The sequence below is a fragment of the Nestor notabilis genome, unplaced genomic scaffold (assembly GCF_000696875.1).
Source record: "Nestor notabilis isolate BGI_N333 unplaced genomic scaffold, ASM69687v1 scaffold15013, whole genome shotgun sequence".
Taxonomy (NCBI): domain Eukaryota; kingdom Metazoa; phylum Chordata; class Aves; order Psittaciformes; family Psittacidae; genus Nestor; species Nestor notabilis.
The window spans coordinates 102,378-123,651 of record NW_009920745.1 but is presented as its reverse complement, the minus strand read 5'-3'; the positions used below and the strand labels follow the sequence as shown (position 1 = coordinate 123,651).

The 21,274-nt window shown below is 39.1% G+C and overlaps 1 protein-coding gene across 1 annotated transcript in view; it reads right to left on the bottom strand.

Annotated features, from left to right (window-relative positions):
• Positions 1-4,981: 4,981 nt before the first annotated feature.
• The window catches only part of LOC104402852 (voltage-dependent L-type calcium channel subunit alpha-1C-like), a gene marked incomplete at both ends in the record, with an annotated part of 56,781 nt that continues 40,488 nt past the window's right edge, over positions 4,982-21,274 (bottom strand). Inside the window, 2 exons of the mRNA XM_010010836.1 lie at positions 4,982-5,154; positions 12,299-12,402. Coding sequence (XP_010009138.1) covers positions 4,982-5,154; positions 12,299-12,402 — 277 coding nt within the window. The remainder of the gene's footprint in view (positions 5,155-12,298; positions 12,403-21,274) is intronic.

The window sequence follows — 21,274 nt, the reverse complement described above, 5'->3', positions numbered from 1 at the left end:
TTTTTCCTGACTCTAGAGCAGTCAGTGGGAGTTTTGCCAATTAATTTCAATAGGAGGAGAATCTGGGTTGGATTGAGGTTTCCTGCTTCTGCCGACAGCCACACAGATGCATTCCAGACCACTCTCAGGAAGGAAAAAAAGGGCAAATTCCCAATTACTGTGGCAACAGGAGGGATGGTTCTCTTTGCTATCATGTAATCTTAAAATTCAGTAGCTGTTTTGTGCCATGACATGTGTTTCTCTCCTCTGTCAAATTAATGTTTTCTTCCTATGAGGAAGGCCCATCAAGGAAAGAGCAAATAAGAAAACCATCAACACAAACAGCCCTCAGAAGCCTTTCCACATTTCCCACCTCACATCTATCATAATGGCAAAATGATGTTTGCAAACAACAAGGAAAAACTGCCTTAAACGTGTACTTACCAAAACACAGAGAATGAATTCAGCTTGCTCTGTGAACACCCCTCAACACGTGAGAGATGACTGGTAATAAACTGCCTCAGAAGAATGCCAAGACCTCTGCTATGGAGAGCATCAGCTAAAAGCTGCACAGATTGACTGACTCTGGCTGCATTTATCTTCCTTTCTTACCCTTTCCTCCACTAATGTCCTTGCTATTGTAGTCCCTGGACTTGTTGACCATTTCATTAAGGGCTGTAAACACCAAATGAGACTTGGAGCAAAGTTTGACAGCTTCAGGAAAGCAGTGGCATATACAAAATATGACTGATGATGCCCTAAGGACTGGCACAGGCAGTCAAACCAAATTAGGATGCAAGTGAATTTTGCTTCCTTTCTACTTTGTGTTCTCTGTTTTACAGGAGGCAATTCCCATGCTGACAGGGAAGCAGCCCTCTCTACAGACTAAGATGACAGTAAAACCTGGCTCTGCAGCTAAGGACAGAAAAGAGACTAGAGACATATGTTCTCTGTGTTTGGGATGACTCAGTTTAGGTATACTAGCTGGGTCAGAGCCCAGATGGTGTAAACTGCTGAATCTCAGAGTTTACATTAGCTGAAACTCTAGTTTAATAAATAATTTTTAATCAAACTTCTAAACTTTTCTGGTATTTTTTCTGAAAAACAAAGAAAACCAAAAACTACAAACAACCTCCAAGGGAAAACTAAGAAAGCAAAAACTGATGTGACTTCTTTAAAGTAATGGTGTGAGTTACTGTCAGAGTTCAGGCAGCAGTTCACATCTCCTGAGCGTCAATACAGTATAACTGATGTAAAAGCAACCTCTGAAGTTTACTGAGCTAAACCAGCAACTTAAGGAGGTCTGAACTGCCCCATGCACTTCAGTGATTATTTTCTGAAAGGCACAGTGTTGATACCTTAAATATCAACATTATTTATTAATTAATCACTGAAAAAACTGTGTTGGACAGGAGTAGTAACACTTCTGTGGAGTTCAGGAGGTATAATGGAGACAGGAGGCAGTAAGCTTTGAAGAGCATTTGAGAGAAAAACACTCTGAAGGTGCATATGAGGCAACCGAGCTGTTTCAGCAAGAGCTAAACACAAGACAAGGAAGACATTGGAGCCTTGGCAATGCAAGCTCAGCACTGCTAGTAGGTGAGATTCAAATGTCTTGGGGGCACTCATGTCAAAGGGATTCCTGAGGGAATTTACAACTGTGCCATCTGTCCCTTATACTTGGAGCTTATTTTGGAAGAGAATTAATACCATCTTTCTTCCTCAGTTTAACTCTACTGGTGATTGACTGCTGGCATGAGTGCCCAAACATTCAACGCAGTAGATAACACATCAAAAAAACACCAATCAAAACCAAACAAAACACTCTGTCACTTACTCATGGTACCTTTTCTGTGTTATTATCTGAACCTGAAGCCATTAAGGAAAGGAGCTCTACCTCTCGGTTTGATTTTGTTACACAGTGTTCATTCAACCCATTTTTTAGCAGATTTCTCAAGACCCAAGAGCAGTACAACTGCAATGTGACTCAGCTACAGGAGAACTGGCAGGCCTTGTCAGAGCTGGTTAATAAACTAGTCTCCAGTACCCGACTGAGTTGAGATGGTTCTGTAGAAGGTATATTCATAGGCAGTAGGATAAGCAAGATGTGCATTCACATCAATAGGTACAGTAAGTATACCAGGAGTTTCCCATTCAACATACATGACAGATAAGCATATCAACCAATTAAGTGAGTATGACATCTTATTAGAAGATGTTTGCAAGCTCTTTGTCTTCGCAAATACATTCCCTCCTGTTGTGTGAGTAAAGATTGAAATTCAGGAATATCAAGAAATATAACGGAGTTTAAGCAATAAACTGTAATTGTGCAAAAGTACATAGAACAGCCTACAGGAAAATACGAACGTGATTTAAGAAATACAAAAGGGCAGTTCGTAAGCTCCACAACTATGCTAAGTGAAGGAATGTATCCAAGTATTTTACTGGCTTTGGGGGGGAATGGGAAGTGTTGCTCTCTACCTTCTCTACCCAGAGGCCATGTGTTTCCTTACTAGAGCTTGTCAGCACAGAGAGCCTTTAGTTTCATGGTTGGAAAAGCCTGTGGTGGGGAGACACTGGATAATACACCAAAGCTAGAAGTATAAATTTGGCATTCAGAGATGCATGCCACAGGTGCCAAGAAGAATACTGCTATCAGAGCCTGCATTAAATGGAGCACATATGTCAGAAGAACAAGCAAAAAACTTCATGGAGTGACCTGTTCGCTTGGTCTCTGCTATTATCTTGTGCAGAGACTTTTGTTCACATGACTACTGTCCCCAGCACATGTTCAAAATCAGTGAACAGCCTTCCTTTGCATCCTGAGCAATTAATCTCAACAGAGGTGTAATTCTACTGTTTAGCACTCTGCACTGCAAACATCTGTTCCCAAACCTGGTCTGTCATGTAACAAAAACGGATAATGTGACCCAAAGCCACAACGTCACAGAGATCATGTTGTGTGCAAGGGAATGGCCAGCAGCCGCTGCCCTTAGACCTGACACTTGGAACCAACGGCATTGAAGACTCTCTATTCATTAATAGTTTGGAAAAGAAACGGGTAACAAATTAGTTTACTAATTGTATGCAATTCTGTCATTAATAGCCACTTGTCAGAAACTCCAGACAACTTGTTGGATATAAGAGGATTAATTTCTATAAACTGTGGCTTAAAAACTCACATTATTAAACCAAAGAGGAAGAACTGAAAGCAAGCTGAAGATATGCTATCTCTCAGTTCTTAATATCACCACCCATAAAAGGAGCTTATCAGCTCAAATGTGGATTGACTCCACTCCACAGCAGGTGCAATGAATCTACACGTTGCACATTCCACACCTCTTCTACAAAAACAGCATTATTTTTGTGTTAATTTAAAAAGAAAAACTTCAGATCTGCTAGTAAGCAAGGCAAGTTCTCATTACCCTACTTTACCACTATGGCCACACATTCCTTTTGCAGGCAAGTCTCTAAAGAGGAAATGTGATAAACTTTATCCAATCCACTGAAGTCAAGGGAAAATCTCCTGGTGGCTTCATTGGAGATGTGTGCAACCCAGTCATTGGCTTCCCCACTCAGATGTTGTATAAGTATACTAACCAGAGCCCACTATGGTAGTAGTTTTTTGTTTTTTTTTCTTTTTTATTTTTTTACTATAGGGAATTCTGTCTACAAATTAATTTGGATCATCAGACATCACCTTCCATTTGCTGCCTCAGAGCAGCAAATATTGGCCAAGAATAATAAATTAATTTTTGAGTGATTACTGAGGTAATGAAGGTTATGAAGACACAAGCACAAAAATAAAAATAACCTGATTTGGGGAAACTCTGAGAAAAAGTCACCTTGATGACTACTTCAAGTCCAAATACCTCAGTATTATGGGTATAACCTTATATTAATTAAGTTATATTTTTTTTTTTCTGAAAGAACGTTAATGTTCTGGCAGCAATGGGGAGTAGTGCTTAGTGCCCAAGAGATCATGAGCATCTGATGCATACCTTGCTTTACTCTGCAAGCACAAGTTTCCCATACCCAATTTTCTTACTAGAATATATGTTTCTGCTTCGATCATCTCATGGATTTTGCTTGTTTGGTAGGAAGGGTGATATTCAGGGAAATGTTTAATGTCTTCTCTTCCAAAATCAAACTAGAAAAATGACCATGTCCATAATGAAAGCAAAGAGTACAGACAGTGTCCATTAACTGTATAACTGTCTATAGGTTCCAAGTCTGACATTTCCCAAGTGCATGACCTGCAGTGATAACTGTTTCTAATAGCTGTTTCTGAAGTGTTACACAGTGTGTGTTGGTAAAAGGAGGTGGAAGAAGAAAATTCAGTGAAGGTAATGAAATGTAGGGAATCACTGCTTTCCTCAAGCCATTCCATCTTCAGGATTTCCAATAAGAAGAGACAGTTGGTGAATTCCCACTTTGTGCAAACATCTTTTCAACTCCAGAACATAAAAATAAAAGCTAATTCCCTTACAGTTCCTGCCTGGCAAAACCAAACACAATTCCAGTGATTTCAATGGAGTTAAAGATGGCCCACTTGCTGTACAGCAGGGTTTATTTGGCCCTTCTCCCATACAGTAGCACTGCTTTGCCTAGAAACCTTTGCTTTCAAAGTAATTAACCCTGTGTAAACTGCCTGTAACACTGAACTGCAGTCAAATAGAGAAATAGGAGACAGATTCATCTTTTAAAACTTATCTCAATAGTGAACTTTAACAGCAAGTATTGATCTTTTTCTGTCAAACATCAGGAACTTATGTCAGTATCACAGACAAGAAACAGGATCTGCAGAACAGTATCAATTATTGTACACATACTTCTCCCTTCCACAGTTTCCAACAGGCTGGAATCATATACTGGAATCATGTATAAACATAGTGAGAGTCCTGTACTTCCTTATAAGCGATCTCAGCACCACAACAGGTGGAAACGTGTTCTCTTGCTAAAAACACAGAGGGGGAGAGACAGACAGAAGAAAATTGCTTACTGTTTCGAGGCTTCTCCTCATCCATGCCTTCATCTTCATTTTCTGGGTCAATATCTTCTGCCTGAGTTATCCAGTCTAAGTATCCCTTCAAATCCTCTTCTAGCTGTTGTTTTTCCCGTAACTTCTGGAAATCGCCCCGAGCTTTAGCCTTCTCTCTTTCTTTGGAAAACTCCCTAGCAATAGGGAGGAAGGGGCAGGACATAGGTAGAGGGAAGGAAGAAATTAAAAAACAGTGTGTTAGATTGATTTCCACTAAAAAGTCTCCATATCCTGTGTAGCACACCCAGCTTTCTTTATTCTTTAAAGACAGACACATGAATGCAGTATCCTTGCTAGATACACATGTAAAACAGCTAGAGTGTCCACATTTGGGAAAGAGGTATACCTGGTTTTAATCCTTCCATTCTCAACATTTGATTGACAATTAAAATAAAACACATACGTAACATTTATGTACAATACCATATACTTTCTAATACTCTTCACCACTTGATATTCTCAGTTGTCCATAAATATCTATATGAATAATGGTTAATTTAATTCAATGATGAACTGCCTGACAATAATCTGACATCTGGAGAGTGATATGGTGGCTCTAATTTTTAACCAGGTTTCAATCTATCTTTAGATTCTATATGTAATCACAACTAAATTGGGCTAATTGTAAGTGTAATTAACAGTACTCACAATTCTGTACACATTTAATTATGGGCAATTTCAACCACAGTCCTGAACAACATGTTTAAAAACTCAGACCTCAATGTTTTGCTGCAGACTTTCAGTACTCAGGGCTATTATCTGACATGAAACATATTTTTCAAATATCAACCTGGGTAGGCAAACATGATAAATTATGGGTAGGCAAAACCAACAGATTCTACCAGAAAGTGAAGAAGGATAGACTTTCATAGGTTTGTGAAAGACCGCTACTGCAAATATAGGCTTAAAACACAGGGTATAAGAACAAGAGTTTCATGCTGCTTAGTTATGAACCTGGGTGCTTTGGCTTATTTTTGGCTGTGATGCTCTTTCTTCCTCTCTTCCAGAGACACCTATACTGCATTATTTTTTTTCTAGGAATACTGACCTACCTCTCTTTAGAGACTCTTCTGTGGTTCTAATCCAGGTTTTCATGCTTGTATTTCAAAAAATAAGCTTGATGTTTGTGAAATGTGCTGGACCAAAAGTACTTAAGTATTAAGTCTTTTATCTGCTGAAGCAGATCACCACGTAAGGCACACACAGCAGGTAACATGGCCCACTGTTTCTAGAAATGAGAGATAAAGTCATTCTTTCCAATGCATTGTCCATTGCCATTGCTGATGACTGTCAGCAACAAATGAATAAAATAAAAAAAATGTTCACCTAATATTTTTCTTAGGTTTGCTCCTGAATAAACAAATAGAAAATGTAACAGTTTGGTGGAACAATATTAGGATGATGAAAACCTATCCCAAAATGTTAATGAGTGCTATGTGAAGTGTCCTCAAGCAACTGAGATAGACATGAGTTTCTAACAGTGATGGTGAAGTACTTTCCTCCTGTCTGGTCTAAAACCCACTGAAAGATTTCCATTGACTTCACAGGCTTTAGATCATGTTTCAGTATTATGAACTGTGCACAAAACCAGCAGTGCACCAGAACAAAAGTAGGATAATGCCTTCACTTCAAGCCAAAGAATGTGACAAAGTATGTATGTGTGACCTTCACCCCTGACACACTGCTGAGGGTTCAGCCCATCCCCATGGGACTGCAATAATGAAGGTGGAAATGAGGAAGAGACGTGTTGAATCACAATCAACCCTGTGACCAAACTTAGCCATAAGGCAGAATCAGTTATTGCAAGCATAGCAAGGATGAAAAAAAATCAATTTTTCTCATGCTGGGGGTGATATTTTACTATTTAAAACCTAAAACAAACAACCCCCTAACAATAAGGTCACGTTGGACAGAGTATTTAGCATCCTGGTCTAGTGAAAGGTGTTCCTGCCCATAGCAAAGGGTTGGAACTAGATATCTTTAAGGTCCCTTCCAACCCAAGCCATTCTGTGATTCTAATATTCTATAAATAATAACAAAAACTCCACAAAGAATTTTAGAAAAATTCAATCAATTGCAGTTATATTTTCTGCTTCAATAACATCTTTCTTCTGTGTTTGACACAGTGCCATATTCAAATTAATAAATTAACTCTCAAAAAAGAATGGACTGAAAAAAGTTTTTATTACTAAGCCTATTCGATAAATGAAATCCCAGTATTTCAATTGTTGACCCCTAAACTGGTATTTTACAGCCTAACACAAATGGATCCAATTTTGAAAGGGGCTGAGCTTTCAACTCCAAGGGAGGACTATTTATATTTGCATGGATATAACTTGCAATGGGCTGGTTTAGAAACAAAAGTGGAAAACATCACAGAACAGCCCAGCTTACAGAAACTACAATTCCTACTGTGCACCAAAGTGGATTGTTTATTAGATGCACCTAAGCTGCATGCCTACCTGGGTCTTTTCAGTCCCCTCTTACTGTCTCTCTCAAATGGGACTCAGGCTGGGGGGAGAGCTGACTAAATCAATGGGAGATTTTAGCATGATGTCTTTACACTGACCAACTGCATAGGAGTGAATGTGTTACCTAGCTTTTTAATGGCAAAACTGAAAATACTGTGATTGCCTAGTCTAAATGATCTGCAATTGCATGCCTCTTTCCTTTGTACAATGTATGATACTCCAGATCTCAGAAGACACTCCAAAGAAGACAACTTATTTAAGTACCTTAATTTCTATGCTTTACTAACATTAAACCATTGAGAACAGTTGTCTCAGGAAATTACTAATGCAATTCAAACCACCTCCCATGTGGAATGCTAGCCTGTACTCACGCAAATGTAGTTCACTATCAAGAATTACTATCAATGATAATTTACCATCCCATGTGAAATGAGTTGGTGACCTCAGTCCAGTTCCTATTGCAGGCAGGTGTGCACGTTATATCTGCCACCATCACAGTTGGCAATAAATAGTCCTTGTTTGCAGTTTCAGCAGGGAGGCCAAGGACCAAGTAAGTTATCTGATGGAAGTGCCACCTTGAGTCTGGAGGCGACCTTCTCAAAAAAGATTGGGCTATCATGTCAGGATTAGGTTGACAAAGGCTTGCAGAACTACTGAGCAATCTGTTGTTTTTTCAGTGAACAAGAGAACATCAGTTTAAGAGTGGGTGAATCTGGTTGTTTTTACCAGAATTCAGTTTGCTTCACTTCTCCCAGAAATTATAAGATACATCTGCCAATGGGAATACAAAAAAGCAGAGCATTCTGGAGAGATGTTGGCTTTAAACTTAAACAGGGGAACTTTAGATTAGATGTAAAGAAGAAGTTCTTCACAGTGAGGGTGGTGAGGCACTGGAACAGGTTGCCCAAGGAAGTTGTGAATGCCCAACCCTGGAGGTGTTTCAAGGCAAGGCTGGACAGAGCCTTGGGTGACATAGTTTAGTGTGTGGTGTCCCTGCAGGGGGGTTGGAACTAGATGATCTTACGGTCCTTTCCAACCCTAACTATTCTATGATTCTATGATTCTGTGTGAGGTTAGAGTAGGTCAATATCATAAATCTGAACACCCAGCTCTTTATACTGTACTGTTCCAGAAGAAAATTTCTCCTGCACATCCTAATGATGGAATAGAAGTAATTCTTGTCTATATCTGATCTCAATATGATTTCTCACATTTAGAGGAATAAAAGAAAGTGAGCAAACCAGCAGAATCCTAGCAGTTCAAGACTCTTGCTTACTAATAAAGGTGTAGCACAAGGCTTCAAGCCTCATCCACCCTGAGAAGTACACCAAGGAGTGGGAAGGGTTGGAAGAGGGGACAGAAGACTAGGGAAAAGTCCTGAAAGGTCACAAAAAACTGCTCCAGAAAGAGCTAAAATTATAGCCAGCCTCCCATTCACTCTGACCTCTTCCTTGGCAGTAAGAACATCAAAAGCAGTCAACTGAGTTTTCCAGGATCCTCTTAAAGAAGAAGAAACGTCTGTTCTCTAGCCCTTCGCTTGCCTTAGGCAACTGCTTATTTGGCCTGTGTCCTGGGATTTGGATCACTGCTAGACAAAATATAAAAGAAATGTGAATCTATATGCTCAGGTGTGCAGCCATTTTTTTCCCTCACTAATTGACTGAAACTGATAACACGTGATCAAGAGACCTCTATGAGGGGCTTCACTGCTCTCAGCAATGATGTGGAATCCTTTTGCCTGGGCTTGTGGTGGTCTACTGTGTGTTTTGCTGACTGGATATTTTCTTTGGAATACATGAATTTTATATTATGCTCAGTCAAGAGAGGAAGAGGATTATAGCTCCACACGTGAATACTCTGTCATACTGTTTAGCTTAGCATGTGTGACTAGTAAATTTACCAGAAGGACCATGAATGGATGACATACCTGAGAAAAAACAAATTACAAATGAGTTCAAATGAGTTCTTTAAGCAGAGCAGAACTCAGCATTCAATTTCACAGGTTCAATCAAGGTGTCTTTGTGAGTACAATTAATTACACTTACGTATTCAGACATGATTACAAAAAGTAAGTTAATCTGTCATTGATGAAGCCTACCTACATGACATGCTTAGTGAAGTTCCTGAAATAGATAAATAGGAAGAAATCAGAGATGCCCAGAATGGATATAAAAAGATGCCTGAGAATGCTGCTTTCTATCTAACATAGGACAGGTGGATCACCTACATAGATCAGAATAATAGCAATAGCAAGTCTAAAAAAAAGCTGAATCTGCAAAGTGAACACTCTTTGCAACGCAGCAGAGTTTAGAACTGCTTTAGAAAGTTAATTGTTTAAGAACTGTTTATTTAGCCCAAAGAGAATTTAGAACATTTCTCCCATAATTTCTGTGTTTTTTTCACAGAAGCAAACTCTTTTTACTTTTTCTCCAGTTGGGAAAATTGTTGCAGAAACAGTGCAGCTGTCATTACACTGTGAACACAGCCAGAAAAGAGTGATTCACATCTTAAACAAGGTGAATTTCATCTTTGATTTCAGTTCTCTCTACAGATTGTTACTATGTCTTACCACTAACTGGGGTGGTCTACCTGCAGTATGTCAGGAGGTGGAAGATCCAGGCCCCAAAACACTTGAGTTGAAAAACAAGAGAGAGGAAATTCAATTTTCAATTACATACAGAGACAAATCCAAGTGTAGGTAAATTGAATCAGCAGTGCTCCAACAGTATGCACTCCTCAGGGCTGGGCTCACAGGCACTGTTTATCCAATCAGATACTATATAATCTTCAACCACTGTCTTATATGGTCCTTGAGTGCACCTCTAATACAGCTGATCATTTTTCCTCTGTCAGCTGGTTATCATCCTCCACTACGGCTGACATCCTTACCCACTGATCAGAGTATCCACTGGGAGAAACGCTTTAAAATTGTACTCAGAGTATCACTCTCCAGACTATCCAAAACCAGACTATTGTCTGACACTTCATTATTGGTTTTTTTCCCCACTCCCATTATTGCTTGGAAACCTTCTCTTTGCAGTAGCTTAGCGGCATGTCTCCTTCAGTGGAGTAATGAAGATAGTAGTAATACCTCATGTAGATCTACTATTACCTGTCTCTTTGCAGGATGGCCAATGGTGGATCATCTTCTCCAGTTCCACTACTGCCCTTCCTATGTTGTTGGCCCAACAGGCACTGAGGACATAATTTTTGTGAGGCATCAAGTCCTCTTTCCTGCTCAGAGATCATTTTCCCTCTCTTATGATCAAAAGACAAGGGACTTCAGGGCTGCCCACACAGGCAGCAGGTACAGGCTCTGACCACGTTCATTTAGAGCTCATTAAAGGCAGCAGGATGTTGGGAACAAAGAAGAAGAGGACACATAAAAGTCCTCATACCATATTTATCCATGTACATAGAATGGCTGTAGGCACCCAGGCATGCCCAAATATGGAATTAGAGGCCTAATTCTAGGAGATCTTTTTATAAAAATCTTGCGAGTAATGTTTGCTGGCTTGATTCCTCTAATTATGTGGCTCCCCAGGGGCAGTAAAGTTTGTAACTACTAGGGACAATATCAATTGTTTTTAATCAAAGTTACTAAAATGATGCTTTGCAGTGAGGGTTACACTGCAGAACTGAAATACAGCTAAATGTCTAGATGTCTTAGGAATGCTTAAACAGTAGAAAGATTTCTCCCACTTCTCTGTTCATCCTTAGAAAAGGTCAGAGGGAAATTATCTTTTCTCCCTGAATCATGCTAGGCTTGTAACTGCACAATAGAGAAGATGTGTTTAATTGAAGAAGTGTGTCCAAGACACTGTCCTGGGAAAACATTCTCCCATTAGGCTGTGCTTTAGAGACACTAAGCAATATGAACATTCCTCATGTGAGAAGATACAATTTAGCAGGAATCTTATCCCACAAATGTGAAGGGATTTGTCTCATGCTCTCATTCCTCCTTCAGTCCCACTGATTCTTCCAGAAATTTTACTATAATCCCCTTCTTCTATGGTGAATGCTGTGCTTCACCCACAGGGGAGCATAGCACTGTCCTCTTCCCACAGAGTACAGGTGGAGATTTTAGGTAGAGGAACATGTTACAGGCAAAGAGTTGTCTTGTATCCCTTCCATTTAGTCAAACGACTCCTTCCATGCCGGTAGGAATGCTGTATTTTGCAACTGGTGCAGCAGTAGTCTAGGCCTTCTATTAAGGTTCCTGAGATCAACCCGCCACTGCCCATTGTTTTGGTAATCAGAGAGTAGGAGTAGAAATACAAATTAAAAAAAATAAACAATAATAAAACATTTTCCTCATACTGCTTACCCGCTAAGTACACCGAGAACCAAGTTAAGTACAAAAAATGACCCTATGATGATTAGTGTAACAAAATAGATCCAGGGCCAGTCCCTTCCTATGGCATCATTGACCTGGAAGAGTGGAATGATAATTAGTGAGACAAGCTCAGATTCTGAGCACTGCAAGGCTCCAGCCAAAGAGATCCCAAGTCACCAGCAGTTAAGATTTTCAATAGCCAGTTTTCTGGAAATTTATGACAGGTTGACATTACCGATTTTGAATGCCCTGAGATCGAATTTCTTTGCCAGAGAATAACAACTCTTTTGTTACCTGTATTGTTATTTGCAATGTTTGAACATTTTGTCAAAATGTTTGAGAGCTGATGGGAAGCTTCCTTGGATTCAGATTTTTAATCCCTCTGAAAGAATCCTGGTGACAGGGAAGAGCCCTTATTATGGAGTCTTGCCCTGTAGCATTGGAAAAAGGACACCAAAACTGTCAGCTTACCCGCTCAATACACCAAGAACCAGATTTAGAACGAAAAAGGATCCAAAGATGACCAGACTGACAAAATACACCCATGGTAACTCATAGCCCATAGCGTCCTGCATCTGGAAAGACGAAGGAAAGTTAGAAGACAGAGAGGGAAAGCAGAAATGATTAGGCAAAGGAACAGATGGAAAGGTTTGTAAACAGAGCCTGTGGTTGGTTTACACATAATCATAGCATGTGTTTCTGTATGTTGTCTCTGACATGACCCCTCCTTTGATTGCTTTTTTCCTCTAGCTGTTTCCTTACACGCAGTGATTAATACAGGCTGAGATATAACCACGTACCATACTGGCACTTCCTTAAATGTACGGACTGTCACTTTCTGGAGTTTACTTACAATACCACAAGGGTCCATCCGATGATTTCTAAACTCCTAAACCACTGCGCATTCATAAGACCATTTGCTGCCAGTGAAACTATTGCTAGTTTTTGCTAAGTATTGCCACAGTGTGTTGTCAGATCATGTTTACTTCCCATGTACCTCAGAGAAAGCATGTGGTAACTGTGGGCAAATTTCCCTGACAATGCTCTGGTAATCTCATACTTTACCACAGTGAGGGTGGTAGCAGTATGCTTTTGAGGAAGGACCCTTCAAGGCTCACCGTATTCTAACCTGGTCAAGTGTTTTCTAAAGCCTTCTCACAACCTTTCTTTATCTCCTTAAAGGACGAATCTCTCATTCAAAATTTGATTCCTACAACTGAATACTCAGAGAATTTGAGACTGTAAACTGAATGACATGAGCATAGGTCTGGCTTTTACAGTACTACAAGCACCTGCAAATGAATTGGGCAGACTACTGCTTTAGCGCCAGAATCTGTACTATGTGTAGAGCAAATCTATCGCATAGTAAGATACTGCATATATTCTAAATGTATCTGCACAAAGACACAATTTAACTTGAAGTCTTCTTCAAAGTTCAAAAGTTTGGAAAGCTGTTGGGTACCTTAATAGAATCTCACTTGCATGACAGTATCAAAATATCAGAGTCCTTTCTTCCTTACTTTTTATAAACACTTATCGCCTGAGCCAGACATAGCATCACTAAAGAAACAGATGGTGGTTAACGTTTTCAGGAGCACTAAAATGATTGATGAATGTAAATTGCAGACTTGCAAGTACCTAAAGGCATAAAGCATCTTAGGTTCCTTTGTTTTCCATGCTTTTGAAAATTTTATCGTACGTTGTCCTCTCCTCCACAACCTAAGCATTTGTTGTGATCACAGAAGAAATATTTTTCCATACATGGGCACTGAGACACACTTCAGGGAAGGCGATCTGATTCAAGATTTGTAACAACTCAGGAAAGGAATTTCAGACCTTCAGTAAGACAAGGCAAGAAAGGAACACTAATACAATCAGTTATTTGTGGATGAAAGCCCATTACCCATTTTTCTTTCAAAGTACAGTCACTAAGGTCCTTGTCTGGCAAGAGTCCACAGTCAATGGGCCAGTCCAGAAGTCTATCTCAGGGCCCCTTCAGCTGCAACTGAAGCAGACTCACTAAAAAATAAACTCAAAATCTGCCTGCATGAAAACAGTTCATCAGGTCCTTCCTAACATGATTAGTATGTTTGGTGGTCAGAAGAAAGTACCTGAACAACTAACATTCCCAAAACAGCTTCCCTTTTAACACTTTTGTTCAGTTAGTTTACAAATAATACTAATTATTCTTTGTGTTTGCAAACCACACTTCATCCCACATGACAAAAAAGTAGACACCTCTGGTGTGAAACACATCAGTGCTTTAGAGAGAACAAAAAATCATGGCATATAAAGATGGAAGCAAATATTCACCTGAAATCACAGTGGAAAAATCAGGCAGGCAAAATGTAGCTGCCAAAGCTAGAATTAGGTAAAGAAATGAGACTTAATATTCTCTCTCTTCTACAAAGAACAGGACTGTAAAGCAATCCACACAAAAAATGAGCATGGATGATTTTGAAAAACTACCATAAGAATTTACCAATGCAGGCACAATGATGACTCCACTTCCCTCTAATTATGACAGATAGTGATAAAAAAGCCTCATCTGTCTGGCATTTATCTTTAGACAGGTTTTTTTGTTTTTGTCAGCTGGGAAAGATAGCTGGAAAAGTAAAACTTAAAGCTGGGGTACAAGTGAATCCTAAATCGCAGACACCAGGGTGCTGGGTACAGAATTCAGGTGCATATCAGGGTGCCTTTCATGTTACTCTGGCATAAAGAAATTTCCAGATGGCAAGAAGCTTCCATTGTGGCCTGATAAAGTATAGAATCAGCGTATAGTGTACTCTGGTTATTTGCAATGCCTGCACAATTACATAACAATTGCACCAGCTAGCACCAGCACAAATTAATCCTGAAAAATAGACCTGCATTCTGGTACAGCAAAGTATTTGGGACTTCTCAGACTGAACATTTAGGAGGTCAGCTTTTCATCTCCTTTTTATTGCCCAGTTGTATATGTAACAGAGAAGCTGAGAGGCAGAGACAGTGATAGCTTCTCAAGTGTGGAGAAACCATCAGTATTTGGCAGTCTGTCTCTCTCTTGCTGTACTCCCTACGTTTGGTGTGTTTGGTGCTCTCATGTCTCATTTTCTTTAGTAGAAGTTGAGATTATTCTATACATTGTGAGACTGAGCCACAGATGACAGAAATGTATGTTATATGTTGATATAACATTAGGTATTTGGTAAATTATTTTTAAAACCCCCTTTGATAAAGAGATGATACACTGTGAGCTTACTATTTGCTCTTGGAAAACATCTCCAGGAGAAATGCAGAAATACAGGCTGCTTGGCAGAAGTTTGGCGGGGGGGGGAAGGGGTAGACTTACTCAAAACAGGAACAGCAATATATCAACATTTAAGAAACATTAAATTCTTGTCTGAGATTGTATCCTTCCAAATACCTGGAAATGTTTCCCCCCAAATGGAAGTATCCTAGAAGCCATGGGTAGACTGTTCTCAACAAGCACAATGCTCCCATACAGTTAGCAGTAAAAACCTGGCACCTGTGTTCAAGTGAAACTGCTTCCTGGAAACTTATAATTCTGTGAATATGTAGCTATTAATCGTGTGCGTATGAATACACATGTCCTGTTGACTGCAGCTGGAAGCTTTCATGTCAAGTGTAACTTTGGTGGTAGAGCTGTTTTTATCTAATTATGCTGTTGAAGTGGAGAAACTGCAGAAGGTCACAACAAGATCAGAAGAAGTGTTGCCATTTGTACACTACTGAGTGCAGAAAATAAGGTCTGCAAAATATATTTTGCACTGCTGTCTACAGTGAACAGAAAATGGCTTGGTTACCTCTCTAGGAAGGACAGTACAACTCAGGACACACAGTTCATCTCTCTGGTCATTGAATGCCTTTCTTCTTCCTGAGTGTTTACTATCAACCATATGAACCTCAACAGACAAGGTGGATTATATTCTAAATTTACAGTTCTGAACAAGACTATCAGCCACTGTAGGTCTGAATTATAATATTCTAGCTACAGTAGTCAAGGTGACTGCAACCTGATTAAGCACATATAGTACAACTGTTAGGTCAGTGGGAAGCACAGCATTGATGGGAATCTGCAAATTGTCATTTAAAGAAATAATTCTGCTTTCTGAGTCAAACTGCCTAACCTTTCACAGTTCACATCTCATCACTCATATCTCACTACTCTCAAGAGTGAGAAAGTTGGTACATTTCTGAACATTGATGCATCATCTCTCAGAAACCTCAGAGATAAGGATTTTAGATCCCTTCTCATGATTTGCTACATACCCTCTCTGGGTATAGGGACATCATTTTGACTTGCCATGCTTCAGCTTTCCAATCTGCAAAGTGGGATACAACCTTGCCTCACTGTGTACTGTCAATGAAACCACTCAGCATCATGACTAAAAGAGGGTATTTCAGCATATTTGAGGTCTGATGGACATTGTCTACTGGGGAAGAGCTTTTCCTTAATTAAGAATCCTTAATTGCTACCACGGCTATGTCATTTCAACACCCAGTTGAAGGCTTCTCTCTCAATGATATAAATAATCTCCTAGAAATGACGCCAGGATTTTTAATTCTGTATCTTACTGATCACAATAAGAACCAGTAGTTTCAGTAGGGGCCAAGGAATAAAAGTCTGTTTATGCCTTTGTGCCTATGCCTTATGGTTCTTCAGAAGACACAGGTGAAAGTCGTATTGGTAAAGCCACAGGAGATATGCATACTTTACTTGTTTACAAGTTTAGGTTTTGTTTTTCCCCAGGGATAATAGTCTGGCACATTTTGCAAGTATCTCATTTATTACACAGACATCATAGCTCAAAGAAAATATCACAGGCATGTTATCTATTAAAACGATGGCTGAGCATCACCAAGCACATATTGGAGGTCTTTCAGTCACTTAATGGGAGGGGTAGACACAATTCACTGACTTTAAAGTTCACATATCTATACCCTGACACTTTGTACCAAATATCTTCCATAAATAACTGAAAGTTAGAGGAAAAGTTTAATGCACCAGAGAAGGGCAGCTGTCACTGAAAAGTAGCAAGCTGAACTAACAAAAAGTCAAGTCTGTTTGTTTAGTGCACAGTACTGGAGAGCTGCAGCTTAATGGCAACTAAGTTAGCTAGGACACCAGGGCTACAGTCCTATTTCTTGAATAAATTGCTAATTGATTTCTAACGACTGTGGAATGTTATGATAGTCTTTTTCAAATATAGGTCAAGTGCCTCAAGTATTCTATAATGAAGTGTATAACCTTTCACAGAGTAACAATAATCAAGAGAAGGATGAGTACTCAACAAAATTAAAGGGCAGTAAATGTGGAAATTTTGTGTAGAAATGCTATTTTATGCAGCCTATCTGTGGAATTCACTGCCTCAGGAAATAATCTAGCCAAATGTAATGATTATGGCCAATGGCAAGATCTCTAGTTTGAGTCAAGTCTTTCTTGTAACAGTATAAAATTGGAGAATACTGGGAGCAGGAGATATTAGAAAGAAAAGGTAACAATTGTCACTGAATATATCTTCCTGCTTAAAGCCTTCATTTTGAAAACCGTCTTCTCAGGAAAAGTACCTTCATAACGTTAAGGATGTGTAGAAGTGATTTCCTCAGCTTAGATCAAAGATTAAATGGTAGCCTACTGGCAGGTATGGCTCCATGTATATATAAAGGGCCATGCATATACTAATGTGAGATTTAGATATTTATCACTGATCAATTACAAAGTAAAGAGGTTTGGATTAAAACGTAAATTTTCCTTTTCTACTCCCTCGTTCCTTCTCTTCCCATGAATACCTGGCTGAATGTATCTCATTTACACATATGCTCATGGAACTACTACTTTAAACTCATCTTAAACAACACTCAAAATACTTCTTATAGGATGAGAGACTGTTCTGCGCTGTGAGGGGAAAAATGTTTTCCTCCCCATTTTTTAGTCAGAACTCAGGTACAAAACCAATTGAAATAAACAGAGGATGGAACTCTTCTATTATTTTCTTTGGCTTCCATTATATCTGTATGCGGCTTTCATAAACTTTGCTTTGTTTCTGAAACTTCACAGATTGACTAAAACACTCTGCATTCATATAGTCAGTGAAAAAAATAGATGTCACAAAATCAGTGTAACACTTCAGAAGTAACTAAGATGGGGCGAATTTCCTGAAAGGTGCCTGGATAAATTTGTCCAGTGAAGAAGCAACACTTTGAAAGATTTATTTTTCTACCTTTCCTCATGCTAAATATATTACGACAGCAAAGACAGCTGATGATATTGCTGGTAGTTCCCAAGAACATCCAACTGACAACTGTAACTGGCAACAGTATGATTTTTGAGGCTACTCTGCAAACAAAAAATAAACTATTTGTTCAATCAGACATTCTCTTCTGGTTAACTTCTCAACTGCACAGCTGATTTAGGCTTAAGAACACCTTGGCTCTGCAGTAATTGCAGACTTTGCCTTGGAAGCTCTTGCTAGTAGTCAGAGCAGGCAGAGGACTTGTGATGTGAAGATCTGAGTCCTTGCTTTCTCTCAACTTCTTCTCTGGGGAGAAAGAAGACATCTGACAACTGCCTTTTTAGCAGTCATGCTCTTAAATAACCTATAGGTAAGTAATCAGACTATTGAGACACAAACCAACCCCTAAATATGCAAAAAATTTAGTATTGTTGGTTAGCTCTGGTAACAAAATCTGCACATGGTATTTTCCTCTGATCTCTAAACAGTACAATTCTTATGTTATACTGGTTTCTTTTTTATGTAAGAATTGTGAAATATAAATCAATTGTGAAATAAATATGAAATAATTGTGAAAAATATATTAATTATGCATTTTGCAACTTATTGTAAGCCCCACTGCTCTTAATACTGGTTTTATCAAGGTAATTACTCATTGTTATTCACAATTTCTAATTTTTCTGCAGAACTATAAATGCTTAAAAGAAGCCCAGAAAGATTTCAATGAGGTATAACAGAACTAAAGCTACAGTAAGAAGGGGGACAGTACTAAAATTGACTTTCTATATATGTTAGGCTCCATAAGCACTTTTTGCAGCCCCTGGGGCAAACTATGGGATTACTTATTTAGCACTGGAATCCTATACATCCTGAATGTGCCAATTTGTTTGGAGCCTGAATGGTGTGAGGCTGCTGCATGTCATGTCAATAAAGACATGAAAAAAGCACTTTTGTAATTGAGAAATTCCTGCCTGGTCTCCACATACACCTCAAGTAAGTCTATACACAGCATGTATCCATCTGACTTCACCATTCACTGAAGGAGCAAGAAAGAATCCTACTTCTTATTAGCCACTGTATATTCTTGAAAAGCTGGATTTAGACTTAGTGCATTATTATCCTAAGGATGAAGATTCCACTTTGTAGATCCTTCAGTATTTAAAATCTAATTAGGTGTCTTCACTTGGTTGGTTTTTAATCCAGTACTCATGTATGTGCAAAATTTAAGGCATATGAATAATTTCATTGAAGTTAATGGTCAATAATTTCTTTGAAGTCAATCATCATTATTGTTACCAGCAGAAATGAAGTGATATGCGTAAGCTCTTTGCTTGAATGGGATGGGGCACAGGACTGGGAGAAATGTGTAATAAGGAGCTCATTTTGTGAAATTCCCTGAGAAAAAACCCACAAGTTTAATGCACACGGTGACAAAAAAATGACACAAAGATTTAAGCATTTCAGTCTAGACATTCTAGTGCATCATCAGAAGTAACATTATTTATATTATCAACCTGAAATACTCTTTCAGCCTTCCTGAGTCTTTAAGACAGGTGATAAGGAATGGGAATTTAAGGTCTCAGAGCTGACTCAAGGCAAAAGAACAGAGATGGGGTAAAAAAATACAAAACTGCAAACCTTATCATAAGCAAAAATATAAAAACTAAAATAAAACAGACTTATGGACTAAAAAACAATGGAGTAAAATTGCTTCTGAATGGCTTATAGCATAAGCAAAGGACTCCAGATGCCCCCTTTGCTATTATTCCGGATAGAATCTCACTAAACATCAACATTCTAACAGTCTTAAATTTTACTCCAAGACACAGTTGCTCCTCATGACTGTTCTGAAATACTCTGCATTCTGCAGCTGGCACTATCAGATGGATGCAAAGGACAGACTGGAGGGTTCAACCCAGCTTCAGTCTGAAATGATGATTCTCAAAGCAAGGAGCAGCACTTGATCAGTTGCTCCTGTTAAAAACTGTTTGACAACTACTTTTATTTTGAAATACTGAAGGAGAAGGCAAATTTTAAGATCAGTTGTTCTCTCCAAGCACTTATTTTTAAGGATCTTCTTACTGTGTTACCTCAATTAAGGCATTTTATAAATTCCATACGTGCATTCTATATGGATATGTAGACATCTATAACCCTTTTTTTTTTTTTTTTCAGAATGTCTTCAGGAGAAAGGCAAGACAGCTGGATGAAGTGCACAGGGCATCATGAACCAGGGCAGAGGATGCTCCAGACAGACAGGTTATTCTGCTATAGTTACTGTAGGATCAAAGCAAATAGTGTAGGCAAGATTCATCATAGGTAGGAAGTGGGAAGAATAATAAAATTCCTATATGTACTTTGGTTCCTCAATTGTTCTGTATGCTCTGCAGTGATGGAAAGAGCAAATTAAAATTCCACACTGAGCTAGAAATATTGGCAATTTGTGCAGAACTCTCTGCAGGAGCTAAATGGAGCCATTAACTGAGAAAGGACTGCCTTGATGAGGACAACAGAAGCCATCAAGGGAAGTGATTAATTTGTAACAGAGAACCCTTGGAAAGAATCAAAGAAACTGCAGCAGTGTGAGTCCAGAAGAGAGAAGAGGAAAGGGGCAAACAGATCTGAGAAAAATGGGAGTCTGCAGAGGTTTCTTCTTCAGCCCTGCAGACAAAGACTATGTTGAATCTGCTGTAGATGTTCTCACTCAAGTACACCTGTTCTGACCCAGGTGAACTGTTTATTCTAGAAAAACTTTGGGTACAGCTATAGTTCATTGCTATGCTGCCTGATCTCCCTGACAAAAAGGTGAAGTCTCCATAACCGACCAAGCTTCCCACACAGCACGATAGATAAGTGAAAGCAGTGCTGGGCTCAACCTCATAAGCATGAGAGCACACACTCCTGCAGAAGATACACCTTGACTGGCTTGGACTTCTTGAGGAGACTGTGTAAAAGCAGGAGTCGGGGAGAAGAGCCCTACCACACTGCTGCAACCTGTGCAAGAACAAGGTGAGACAGAGATGTAGAAGCACTGCCTTACAACCATGTCAGCTGCTTGATAGCAAAGTGAAAACACGTAAAATAGCTGTTTGAGCTTCTCTGAAATTATGCAATCACAGTGGCATGCCATTTTGCTGTTATATGAACTCCCTTCAATGAAGAACAGATAAAAGATACGAAACAAACTGTATTTGCTTTTTGTTGCATA